Below are 14151 nucleotides of genomic sequence, written 5' to 3' on the forward strand. Positions count from 1 at the left end.
AAGCCCACGTGCCCTCGAGTCAATGCTCTGCAACAAGAGAAACAACCGCAATGAGAAGCCTGTGCACAGCAACCAAAGAGTAACCCCCACTAGCCTTGCAGCTAGAGAAAACCCACTCACAACAGCAAAGAGCCTGCGAGCCACAGTGAAGACTCAGTGAAGCCACTAAAAAATGAAAAAGTTTAAGCCACTGATCTAGATTAACAATGTGATTTTTCTATTTTATATTTTCATACATTTTTAATTTAAAAATCTAATATATTTTTAAAATATTTATTATTTTATACTTTCTAAGGCCTGTCTTTCCTACTTATTTAATAAATTATTAAATTTAAAAGTTATAGGAAATTTTAGCTTTATTCCAATAAACCTGATTGACAAATATCAAACATAAAATATTTATATCTATAAGACTTGGGAATGTGATGATGGGAGAAAAGCCAAAACAATGGCATTTATTTTGGGGAAACTATCCTGGGAGAGTTATAATAAAAAATTTGAAAACTCATAGGAATTAAACTTGAGGTTATTTGGTCTAGCCCCTTCACCTACTGATAACCATGAAATAAGAGAAGACCCTGCCATTAAGTGAAAAATTTCAGGGGCATTCTAAGAGTAAACCCCAATCCTGATACTCTCCAGGTCACAAAAATTTATTTTCCTCTGAAATCTGAACCAGGAAGTTTCTTCTCACATTACTCTTAAAAGACAACCCCACCAGATGAATGTCAAGAAAAACCAACCAATTGAATTAAACTCTGTAGAAATGCAGGAAAGAGAAGACTATAGAGAAGGGCCCCCAGAGAGAAATTGTTATGGTATGCCATGTTTTTTTTTTAACTATTATTCATCCTGGATCATTCCTGTTTTGAGATAAGGATCTAACCTATTCCATAAAGAACTCAGTAATCAAGCTTCAGAAAGTCAAGCATTCTATTAGGACTTCAATAGCCCTTCAGTTTCAGTTCAGTTCAGTTCAGTCACTCAGTCGTGTCCGACTCTTTGCGACCCCGTAAATCGCAGCACGTCAGGCCTCCCTGTCCATCACCAACTCTCAGAGTTCACTCAGACTCATGTCCATTGAGTCGGTGATGCCATCCAGCCATCTCATCCTCTGTCGTCCCCTTCTCCTGCCTCCAATCCCTCCCAGCATCAGAGTCTTTTCCAATGAGTCAACTCTTCGCATGAGGTGGCCAAAGTACTGGAGTTTCAGCTTCAGCATCATTCCCTCCAAAGAAATCCCAGGGCTGATCTCCTTCAGAATGGACTGGTTGGATCTCCTTGCAGTCCAAGGGACTCTCAAGAGTCTTCTCCAACACCACAGTTCAAAAGCATCAATTCTTCGGCATTCAGCTTTCTTCACAGTCCAACTCTCACACCCATACATGACCACAGGAAAAACCATAGCCTTGACCAGACCTTAGATGTTGTCATTACAGAAAAGTGCCCTTTTCAGGTGGGCATAGCTCTTCTAGGGGAGTAGCTTATTTTGTTGTCCTTCAGTTTCTAAGTAGTGTCCAACTCTTTGCAACCCCATGGACTGCAGCATGCCAGGCTTCCCTGTCCTTCACCATCTCCCAGGGTTTGCTCAAACCCAGGTCCACTGAGTCAGTGATGCCATCCAACCATCTCATCCTCTGTCATCCCCTTCTTCTCCTGACTTCAATCTTTCCCAGCATCAGGGGCTTTTCCAATGGGTCTGCTCTTCACATCAGGTGGCCAAGGGATTGGAGCTTCAGTTTTAGCATCAGTCCTTCCGATTGATATTTGAGGTTGATTTCCTTTAGGACTGACTGCTTTGCTCAGATCCTGACTGTGTCTTAGCCTCCTCATGCCCTCGCACAGGGCACACAGCACAGAAGAGTTCACAGTGGCCCTGCGTGCTGGAGAAGAAAACTCTAGGAATTCCTGTGGCTATTCACCCAGACCCAGAACTCGAATGCCATGTACGAAGTGAGGATAAATCCATTCTACCAGAATCTGTTTTCATTACTGGCATCCTTGACTGTTGGCACAATCATCTTAATCATCTGACCTTTTAGAGGCGATTTCCTCATCTTGGCTGGATAGCTCAGGCTAAATGCTACATTTGGCCCTATTTTTAAATTGCCCAGATGGTGTGAATGGGTGTGTGGCTCAGGGTCCACACACAGGCTGGGGCTACTTCCAAGGACTATTTGTACCTTGGATGTAACCAGCAGCTGTAGACAGGAGAAGGGAATGAAGGTGAGGGAATGGTAAGGGTCAGGTCAGGGCCTTTCTTATCTGAGTACAAGTGATTTCACCAGTTACTTGAGAAATGCTGAGTTTCAGTTTGAATTTCAGAGGGGTCACTCTTGGTCACCCATTAAATGGCAGCCAAGTGCAGACTGAAAGAATGTGATGGACAGAAAATAGGAGCCCAATGTTGTGCCAGCTGCTTCTGATCTCTGTAATTCGCCCCCCATCAAGTTGGATTTGAGGGAGCTGGGTGTGGATGAATTAACAGGAAAATGGTCCTTCCCTTTCATTACATAGGACATAGGTCATTTTTTGCCCCTTCGTGCTGTGACTCAAAATGTACTTTGTTTCCCTGAAGATTAAACTGATGTGATGCTGAGAAAAGAAGAGAAAGAGCAAACAGGACTTGAGAGAAGAGGAGCCACAATTCCTAAGAGTGGTAAGCTTTTAGCCGTAATGTCCAGGGGACACTATCATCCCGAACTGGCTTCTCTCCCTGTTTATTTATAATTTCCCATCTCTATCAAAAGTGATTTTCCCTCAAAGGAAGTTTCTTCTTCTTCTTCCACTGATCCAGATCCTTATTTCAAAACAGATACTTACCATTCACCACTCCCAAGTTCACACATATCCAAACTAACTCCTTCCAGCTCTAAAAGTATGGAGAGTGACTGGAACTCAAAGACAAGCTTGTAGCTAAAATTATGGCTTGGATCCAAGTCCAGAGCCAGCAAAGGCCAAATCCAGCCCACCATCTGCCTCCGAGCAGCCCCTGAGCTAAGAGTCGGTTTTACATTATGAGTGGCTGGGGGTGAGGGAGGGTGGAATCAAAAGAATATTAATATTGTGTGATGTGCAAAAGTTACATGAAATTCAAATATCCACAAATAAAGATGAGAACACAGACATGTTCACTAGTTTCCATATTGTCTGTGGCTGCCTTTGGACTCCAGTGGCAGAACTGACTGCAAGAGACAGTATGATCACAAAGCTTAAAATCTTTGCTATCGGGCCATTTCCAGGAAAAAAAATTTGTCAATCCTGAGCTAAGATGTGAAACATGTTAGAGATGGGAAATAAGAACATCTCAAAAAAATGTTTCAAGCAAACCCCAAATCAAATAGCCACATTCAGGTCTGAACACGTAATTAAGAATAAGTGGTATTATCCTGATTAGGGTATTTTTAAAAAGAAGAGACATACATCATCTACACTCTGTACTTGGTGAGCATCGAGACAGTAACACTGCGTTACTTGCTGCCACGTCCCCTTCCTAGCCTACTTCTTAGAGCTGGGCAAGTGCTCATTAAATAGTTATACAGTGGATGGAAAAAAAGAGAAGAGGAAGCGATATAGAACAAGTGAAACAAGAGTTGCATAGGGTTGGGAATACAAAGGGGACCCCAAGAAAACCTCAGATTTGTCTACCTTCATGGAATATGTCACAGGTTCTTGAAAGTTAGCAAGAATGCACATTTTGGAAGCTAACATATCAAATGCTAAGTGTGTGCCCAGGAGACCAAGATATGACTAAGTAACCATGGTAATTGCCATGACGCCTACTCAAGCCCACCTTGTCCCACCCCCTTCCTCAGTCACCAGACACTCATCTATTTAGTCCAGAGACTAAATTCAGACTTGGAGATTAGCAAGGGGAAGGAAGTCAAATCTGACGCTCACGAAATAAACAGCACCACTTGTCACTGTTGATCTTTGATTAACTGGCTCTTCTTTCCGAACCAAGGCCTTTCTTTCTCTCTCTCTCTGTGCTTGCAGGTGACACCCACACATATCCTTCAGTGTTGGCAGAGATGCTCACTCAGATAACAACTGGAGTTCATGCTGCACATTTTCATCGTCGTGTGTCATCATCACCAAGCAAAACCACAACTATAGGAAAACAAAGCTGTTTGCTGCTCTTCTGTCTCAACTGACATTTCCACCTAGCTCTCACAATTTGTTCTTTGGAGCCAGAGGAGTGTTTCAATCTGCCATTGAGATAGCTCTGCCTGTTGAAGTGTAAGTAGAATCCAATCCAGCCTTACGCAAAGATAAATTCACCTTTCTGTGACATTTTGTCCCCTCAAATTCCCAGCATTCCAAAACTTTGCACCGAGTTTACACAGGCAAATAAGATAAGGAAATGGGCTTAGGAAGCACACATTCTGGCCTTTAGAGTGGCCTCAATAATGAGATTAGCTCAAAACAGATGACATATTCTTGGATCACCCATATTTCATCCTTAGTGTTTTTCAAGCATGGAGCCCAGTGTCTGTACTCTGAAAGGAACAAAAGTCACCCTGAGGAAGTGAGCTCCACTTTGCCCTGGACAGTGGCCTGGATCTCTAAGTGCTGAGAGCCTGGGAATCTTCAAAGAGAAAGCCACACATTCCTTTGGGATGCCAAATCCGAGAACCACCCACTGAGATTCATTCCAGAAGAGCTAAACTTCTGAGCACCACTGTTGAAAAGCTAAGAGTTGGTGCCTCAGCTAAAGAGACACAGATAACATGACCAGCTAGTTTCTGGTAACTCCCAGATCATCCCATTTACTACTGCTTAAATTGGTGGTCAAGCCACCAGAGAAGCCCAGGGTAGGGGTTAGGGCCCCTATTATGATTGATCCAGAAGTTTCTTTGATTTTTTTCTCACTCATCCATTATCTCTGTTCCAGACAAGGAGAGGAGAAAGTGTTCTGCTTTAAAAGGAATCAATCTCTCTTATCAGACTGGATTTTAAAAAGTGAATTCAGGGCTGTGGCACACTGGTCTCTTAGTTACATAGTTAGAACAAGGTGGGAGGTCTGTTAGGTAAAATCATAAAAAGTTTGCAATTTATTTCATTTTGTACTTGAGTTACAAAGGGCTGAAACCTTTTCACAGAACCAGATTATACTATTTTATTAGCCCAGTAAAGGAATATTTATTAAGTCTATTCATTTAATGCCTGATTTTTTTTTTTTTACCAACTTATCCTTTTCTGGTTGATTTGGTCTGAGTTACTAGCTAAGTTGAATCTTTCTTGGAGTAGGAGATTTTGGTTATCTTTAAGTTTAATGAGCTCCATTTCCACAAAGAAAATAGTCCATTTGGAGATGAAGTCATAGCACACCTAGGCCACACTCAAAGCACAATTTGCAATCAAGTAATGGTAGCTATTACATGAAGTAATAGCTTGTGTCTCTTGTGCAAGGGCCTTGCTCTACCCCCAAGAGGATAGCACTGTGTGTGGTGATTAATATACCCATTTGAATTTTTCAACTTGCTCCAAATGCCACAATTTTGTTTACTGTTCTACTTTTAAACTATTGCATGCCATTAGCCTGTTCCGTTAAGACAAGAGTATGACAGGAGAAGCTTAAACTGTCTGTCCTCAGCATCCTTGAGTTCTTTTAGAATCATAGCCAGGCAAGGCATTGATAGAATTTAGTGGGTCAAGAAAAAAGGAAAAGAAAGAGCAGCGATTTTGTAGTAGGATGAGATTTTAACAGCAAAGCCAACATTTTCAGATTATTTATACTGAATGCATGTTTAAAACATAGTCAATACTCCATTAAGAGGCGATTTGGAGACTTCAATGAGAAATCGACTTAATCTCTACTTAGCGTGACTTTTTAAGATGACTCTAACAGTATTGGTTTTTCTCACTGCACAAATATTTCTAAAATGTAAATGAACTTATAGCTATCAGGTTTTCTTTCACCAGGTTTGGCTGTGTATATGTTTTACTTCCTGTCTCATGAATAAAGTAGATTTTTGAGCTTACTAATAGGAAAGTGGAAAACAGAACTGGCTCTCTTCTTCTCAGAGTCTGATTACTTTCTTTAGACTGGCCATTAATTCATGAAGGCTGGTGAAATTCATTCATTCAGTCAATCAATATTTGTTAAACACCAGGCTCTGTTCTGGGCACTGGAGATATGACAACAAACAAAGCAGTCAAAGCACCAGCCCTCTTAGATCTAGTTTCGGGAAATAGGCAGTAAACAAGTTTAAAAATCATGTGTAAGAAATTGTGAAATGCTATGGGAAGAAAAACAAGCAAGAAAAGCAGGTGTTTCTTGGAGGGATTTCACAATGGTAGAAAGTGACTCTTGAGCAGGGACCTGAAGAAAAGGAAGGAGGAAGCCAGGTAGATATCTGGGGAAGATGTTTCAGACAGAGGAAACAGTATGTGTAAAGGCCCTGAGGCTGGAACATGCCTGTGATATTTGAGGAGGAGTGCATCAGAAAGTATACATACACTTCTAAGAAAGAGATTTCCTGAGCCTCAAGTGCCCTTGCAGACACCGAGCCCTGTATAGTAACAAGTCTACAGCCATGTTGCCCTTGGTTCCAGGCTCATCATTGTCACCATCTCAACCTCCAGCATGCAGTTAAATTTAGCACTGTGGAGTCAGTCCCCAGGCCTGCTCTGGTTCCTGTACAGCAGTACAGAAGGCTGAGATGAGGGATCTGATATCCATTTAACCACCAACATCCCCATTAAATTAACCTTGAGAACTAGTGGCTCAGTCAGTTAACCTGAAGAACAGACAGAATCAAGGCTGAAGTTTGATCTTTCTGATTCAGCATTTACATCACATAGAATGCACAGGTAAGCCCAGCCTGACATCTCAGAGACATAAACTATTGCTCTGATGAGAAGCTGTGACTAAAGCCATGCAAATAATCCAAAAGTGTACTTCCCTTTGAAGTACAACTAATATTTAAAAGTCTGGATTTTTTTTTAAGGTTAAACTGGAGATTTACTAGAAAGGTTTATCCCATACTTTTTTTAAATAACAGATTTTCTCCAGATTCATCACCAAAAGTAAAGCATACCTGCTCTACCCAGTTAAAGCACAAAGTTTAAAAAAAGCACATGGTAGTTCAGTAGTTTTATCACTGAACACAGAACATCATGTACACTAAGTCTCTTTAAATTGGCATGTTCATCCCCAAATAAGTGAGCTCACAATCAAAAATTACAGAAACACTGTTAATTATAAGACTCTTACAAAAATAGCAGCAAATGGCATTGTTTTCTTCACAACTGCCATATTTGAAACCGTAAAAGCCTTGCTCCAACCACTGTTTTTAAACCATTTCTTAGTTCGTAGTAATAGTGAAAACGGACTTCCCTGTTAACATTTCTACTCTGGTTCTGTTCAGAGTGAGTAAGAGAAATCTAAAGTATGATTCATCTTCAGTAGACCTATTTTTCCCATCAGAAAATAAAACCATGTATTACCAAAGAGCAAATCTTTCCATTTTTTACTTTATTTTTTGTCATTGCCCTTTCTAAAAATTCTCTAGCTCTGTCCTTTTCTAATTCAATCTGATAACTTGGATTAAGGAACTCTGTATGCCAAGAGCCTGGCAATGCGTTACATGTGTCACATAAATTCAACAGTTCTTTATCACCCAAGTACCGCTAGGTTTGACCTTCTTTGAACATAATTAAACTCATGGAATGGAAACCCACATTAAAATCAACCGAAGTAGAATATCCTCTGTCTGGAATTATAAGATTTCTATTCTTCCACATGTTACCAAAAAAAGTTAGAGGAGACCTCTTTATATACATAAAAGTGGGAGGCAGAACACTGTACATTTTTATTACAAGCTAAAGTATTTTGAAACAGGGAATGCGAGGGAGTTTAGAGGCTCTCAAATTTTGTAGCACCTCATCCCTGGGTAGTGGGTTTAAATTTGTGTTATAACAGTCTCTTCTTTCTCAGGTCATTGCCCGGCTTAATTTTTATACATAGGTTATCTATACGACAATAATAATAATAGCTAACATATGTCAGGCATGGTACTACGTGTCAGGGACAAGCAGGAAAAAAAGAGACAAACTTGGGACATGCCCTCATGGAAATGATAGTATAAAAACAAACTTTTTTGATCATTATCTTCATTTTATAGTTGGGGAATCAGAGTTTTAGAAAGGCAGGGACTCTCCTGAGGCCAACTAGCAATAGAACTTGAACCAGGTCTGCTGCTGCTGCTAAGTCGCTTCAGTTGTGTCCAACTCTGTGTGACCCCATGGACTGCCAGGCTCCTCCATCCATGGGATTTTCCAGGCAAGAGTACTGGAGTGGGTTGCCACTGCCTTCTCCGTGAACCAGGTCTACCTGCCTCTAAAACCTAGACTTCTCCAACATCTGAATGAATCAAAGCACTGAACAAATTATAATGGCAACAGTAAAGCTGTTCTTCAAGGTCCCCAGACATACTCCAGTTGACCCAAACTGGAACCAGAAAAATATCCATAGTGTGTCCAGGATCTGGCCTTGCAGAGTGTCTTGAGAACTTTGATGATATCTCAATAGCATCAAATATTTTTCCATGTTGAAGGATCTCCAGGGTAAACAGGCAGCCGAACCAGATTTCTGGAGCTCTGAGCCCTAAAGCCAAAAAATCCCAGAAAGGAGCTCTCATCATGGCTCTTTCTGCCTGCTGTTTCTGGAAAACTCCCACCAAATGCTGGCCATACCTTCAGCACATGGCAAGAATTGTGTCATTCCCTTCTGTTCTCCCTCCTTCAGAGGTTTCTCAGGACTCATCCCTCCTGTTCTAATAGATGCTAACATCCTTCTTTCACAGTATCTTTACTTCTCTCTCTGGATACGCCCTCTGCATCCCACTCTAGATTTCATGCAGACAATAAAGAAACCAACTGTGCAGATCTAAAATACATGAAACAGAAGAGGCTCCTGTATGATTGGACTGAAATGAGCTGCTGAATAAATAGCCCTTCATCATATTCAAATAATTTTTGACCTAAAGCGACCTTATTTCCTGACACATTCTTCCTTGGTGTGGGAGGACTACTTTATTCTTTCAAAATCATATTGTGAAGACTACATTGAGTTCCCATCATAGGGAGTAAGGAAAGCAAGTTGGTTTGCCTCCCATGACTCTAAAGAGAATCTCTTGGTCAAAATGACCAAATAGGACCAGAATTCAAAAAGAGTATCTACATCTTTACAAACTAAAACAGCATTAAATAGGAACTAAGTGGCTCATTTCATGAGTGAGAGACAGTGTTTTAACGGTTTTAAAAATGTTTACGTCTCACTACTCCTTCCCCATTTCTAACCTATCCCCACCTTAAATCCCCATTTCTTCAAAGGGAGTGATTTCCTAACTTCTTCTCCATCTAAAATGTCTTTCAATATCACACTTCGCTTGACCACAACGTGTAGGTGAGTTAGAAAGGAGTGGAACTGGAGGCAGATTTCAAGGCTTAACAGAATGCACTCACTTTTGGTTTTCTACCCTAACCTCTCAATCCAGTCAATAAATACATGGTGAGTTTGAATTTGGACTGTGGCACTAGGAGATAGAGTCTGCCACAGTAGTCTTCCTTCACTTCATCTCAGAGTCTCAAAATGACGTTCTTTGGTCTAGTCATTCAAGAAAATTTGGCATCAGTGGCCTAACAGAAGGCCACGGTGGCTGGCTGAAGACAAGGCAGGCCTTTCCTATCCAGAGCAGTGGTGTTGAGCAGGTGAAGAGGGGCCAGCCAGCTTGCATCTGGATAGGCGTCCATGTCAGGAGCGGTAGGCCGCAAAGTCTCGTGTTGGCGCATAGGGCTGGTAGTGCCTTCGGGTGGGCCCTGGCCTGCGGGGGGTCATGTTCATGTAGTCGCTCTGAAGCATCCTGTTTCTCTTACTCTTCATCTGTGAAAAAAAAAAAAAAGAAGTGTCATTGTGAAGGGGGCAGGACACAGAGAGAGGCGTCTGGGGAGGAGTTCTACAATTTGGGGACAACCACTCAGAGCATGGCCAGTCAAATGAAGCCATGAATTCACTGAGCACCTTGGACTTGGATGGTTAATCCAACCCAACTACTTTGGACTCTTCCAAATTAACTTGAAAATTTTGAATCAAAGAAAGTGTTTTAGAGAAAGGCACCCCTGTTATTCTCAATGCAGCCATGTGGATGAATTCCAAAAGCATGTCTAATTAACATATCAACCATTGATATGTGAATATTCTTAAAGGTCCTTCCTCCTTTGAAAAGGTTAAGCATCCCCATGGCAATCTTCTTACGTTAACCATTTGCTTAAAGAAGCCATTTTTCCCCATAATTAACCAGAGGACCTTCAGCCCTCCAGAGTCCAGAATAGTCACAAATAAATAGCAGTGGAGTCCAAATTAATTGAGTGTTACATTCTAGGCAACTAGTTACATTCCTGTTCCTTTATGTGTATGTACATTTCCATTAGGGTTTCCCTGGTGGCTCAGATGGTAAAGAATCCACCTGCAATGTGGGAGACCTGGGTTCAATCCCTGGGTTTGGAAGATCCCATGGAGGAGGGCATGGCAACCCACTCCATTAAAGACAATAGCATCATTCATCTCCATTCCTCAGACTCAGCTCCCTCTGGATGAAGTCCTACCAGGGCTGAGGGAAATAAGGGTAATACTAACCCTGGAACAAGAGCTATATACACCATGAACCTTAGCAAAGTTTTGACTGAGGGTTAAGAACATCTTTTCTGAATCAATGTGCTGGTAAAATTTACTTGTTGCATAAAAGACCCATAAAAATTCTAAAAATAGAAAGCCATCCAGATTTCTGGATTTAGAGTTCTCTAAAATAAAATTTAAAAAAGTCTATTTCTTGGCATATAGGCCTGATGCAAAAGTAAATACGTTGGACAGGAATGTCATGAACACCTGAATAAGTAAGCAAAAGACTGGCCTTATTTCCACGCACTCCTACCTGAGCCCTTTCCATCTTCTTTGTCAAAGGGCCATGAGTTAAGTGCTGAAAGTTGGCCAAACACTTCTTTTCAGGCCTCACCTTTTGAACTCTCAGCTGCATTCTAGATGATCCATCACTCTCTCCTTTCTGAAACGCTCTGTTTTGCCTTCTGTGAGATGGTACTTCCAGGTTTCACCCTACCTGGAAGAAGGATGGCCACTGCCTCCTTGCAAACTCATTCTTCCTTAACTAGACATTCGGTGTTAGAGTTCCTCACAGTCCTAGGCATTCTCCTCTACTCATCCTCTCTCCTAGGCAACTTCATGCATATTCACAGCTTCAGTTATCACCTATTCACCCGAATTTATATCTCTGGATTAGACCTCAAAGATGCTTTAAACTCAACGTGTTCAAAGGCATGAAGGCTGGTCCCTTCTAGTGTTTCTCATCCCAATGAGTGACACTATCCTACATATAGTTGCCCAAGCTAGACCTCCTAAGCCTCATCCTTGACACCTCCAGTTCCCTTATCCCCTGTCCCAGGGGACATCTGACAACATCTGAAGACATTTGGGTTGTCACAACTAGGATGAGTGCTACTGGTCTCTAGTGGGTCGAGGCCAAGGATGCTGCTCAACGTCCTACACTGTACAAGGCAGCTCCTGACGACAAAGTCTTATCCAGCTCAAAATGTCAGTAGTGCCAAGACCAAGAAATCCTGATCTGAAGAGTCTGATCATGAAAAAGAAAGGAATGGAAAGGAAGCAATGGATACAAATACATCGTCAAGTTAGAATGAGTATTGTTAGACTGTTTGGGTCCTCCTTCTTGCTCATACTCAGAGATGACTGATGATCAGAGCCCGGGTGACCAAGAGGATAGAGTTTCATCCACAGGTATAAGGCAAGAAGAGAGGTGAAGTAGGTTTGAGAGTGGCTCTCAATTCAGTTTCGGTTATTTGGGATTTGAGATGACGGATGGATTATCTAGCTGGAAGTAAGAAGAGGACAGCATTAAACAGACATAACTGGGGGATTCATTCAGAGAGAGATAGCTATGGAAACCAAGTGTGTGAGGGAAGTTGCCCTTGAAACATCTTGGTTCTACATCCTTTCGATAAATAAAAGACTAGAGTCCTCTTGAGCACAGGGTTATGGCAGGGAAGAAGTGAGGCAAGGAACTGCCCTGAAATAAATGTGAAAGATTTCTGCTGTTATCCTGGGAGGCAGGGTAATACTTACTTAGTAAGTTAGTACTTACTCTAACTCTGAGGACTCCTCTTGCCAGACTTCTAAGGACAGTTTTTGCCTCTGGACACTCAAATTAAACTATAGCCAATTAGAAGGACCCCCATAATGAAGATGTCTTGATTCTGAAGTTCTCTGGAGTGCACGAAAATTATGAAAAATCTGCTGCAGTCCGCTCCCATGCTTACCCTCTTGCTGTTATCAGATAGCAGATTTAGTCATTTTTACCCTAACTGTAAATACAACAGTGGGACAGAAATGACACATGCATGGCTGGGAACAGTAAACAGAACCCACAGTGTCCACGAGCATGGAGCATATGTGTATGTGTGTGCAGAGCACTCACTTTAAACATGCCTGGGTGACTAAGTCATTCAACCCTTCACCATTCACTCTATGCCACAGACGTGTGACTTTGATTTCAGGACCACTCCTCCCTTTCTCTTCCTCCTACCCCATCCTTACCCATTCATTTCTTGGAAGCAGCAGAAAGACACAGGCAAACATAAGACACTATATTTAAAAGACATGGTCTTCAAGAACCCACTGGAGGGACTTCCCTGGTGGCCCAGTGGTTAAGAATCCACGTTGCAATTCAGGGGATACAGGTTTGATCCCTGGTCAGGGACTGAAGATTCCACATACTACTGAGCAACTAAGCCCAGGTGCAGCAAGTACTGAAGCCCAAACTACAGGTCCATGTGCCGCAATGTAAGATCCCACATGATGCAACTGAGACCCGTTGCAGCCAAATTAATTCGTTATTAATAATCGATTTTTAAAAGCATACCCACTGGATTTAAAGACAGATACTACCTGTACACACACTCCCCACATTCCCCACAGTGTGATTTATAGAGGAGAAAACTGTTTTTTAAGTGTTCCTTTAGACTAAGAAGGAGAATGGGCTTACCAGCTCCATGGAGCAAATGGAGGATTGAGAGAGGGTGACAGGTGCTGGTCTGTGGCCGCCTGGCAGAGGAGAGCTCTTTGTTTACTCAAATGTCAGCAACAGGTCAAGAACTGAGATAGCATCTGCAGCTGCTCCCAAAAACCCACTCAGCCTAGAACTGCTTAAGGCAGTACATCACAGGTCCTCAGGAAGTTCCGGAAAACAGCAGCTTACACCAAGGCACAGTGCAGACCAGCCAAAAATAGGATCTTAGAAAAGTACCCCCGAAATGGCTAAACTCTAGGGGTCCCTAATGATCTGCCTGCCTATCTCAGTAAAGTGCTGGTTGCTTGAATAGTAACAGTATTGGGAAAAGACGAGCCCAGGTAAAAATCCTGTGTTATTCAATGAAATATACATATATATTTATTCCATCTCCTTTTGGTCAGAGAGTACAAACACCTATGTTTGAGATGCAAATAAAGGGTACTTCTTATTGCGTAACCTCACTAACCACAAGAGGCCACAGAAGAAGATAAGGTATACCAAGCACTGAGACTTCCCAATTTTCAGGGAGCTCATGAGACAGAAAGAGACCAGAACAGGTTTGCTCAAGACAAAGCAAGATGAACCTCACTAGGAGTTAGTTAGTGTTAGTCAGTCATGTCCAACTCTATGTAACCCCATGCACTGTAGCCCATCAGGTTCCTCTGTCCATGGAATTCTCCAGGCAAGAACACTGGACTGGGTAACCATTCCCTTTTCCAGGGGATTCTCCTGACCCAGAGATCAAACCCAGGTCTCCCACACTGCAGGCAGATTCTTTATCATCTGAGCCACCAGGGAAGCCCTAGGAGTTAGTAGTGCTGCCAAAGAAAAATGTATTGCATTATGATATTTCCAAGTTGAAAATCTACTTTTTAAACTCATTAAAAATAAGAAGCCACTTTTGTCCCTTTGGGTAATTTGAGCCACTTAGTATATTAGTTATATAATATATAACTGTTTTATATTATAGTTATATAATATATAACTGTTTTATATTATACTTATATAATATATAACCGGTTATATATTATAGTTATATAATATA

The 14151-nt window shown here is 41.7% G+C and overlaps 1 protein-coding gene across 1 annotated transcript in view; it reads right to left on the bottom strand.

Moving 5' to 3' along the window:
* Positions 1-7460: 7460 nt before the first annotated feature.
* The window catches only part of CD28 (CD28 molecule), a 36193-nt gene continuing 29502 nt past the window's right edge, over positions 7461-14151 (bottom strand). Inside the window, exon 4 of the mRNA XM_040228731.1 lies at positions 7461-9889. Within this exon, the coding sequence (XP_040084665.1) occupies positions 9761-9889 (129 nt within the window). The 3' untranslated portion in view covers positions 7461-9760. The remainder of the gene's footprint in view (positions 9890-14151) is intronic.

Source organism: Oryx dammah, unplaced genomic scaffold, assembly GCF_014754425.2.
Source record: "Oryx dammah isolate SB20612 unplaced genomic scaffold, SCBI_Odam_1.1 HiC_scaffold_27, whole genome shotgun sequence".
Classification (NCBI taxonomy): Eukaryota; Metazoa; Chordata; class Mammalia; order Artiodactyla; family Bovidae; genus Oryx; species Oryx dammah.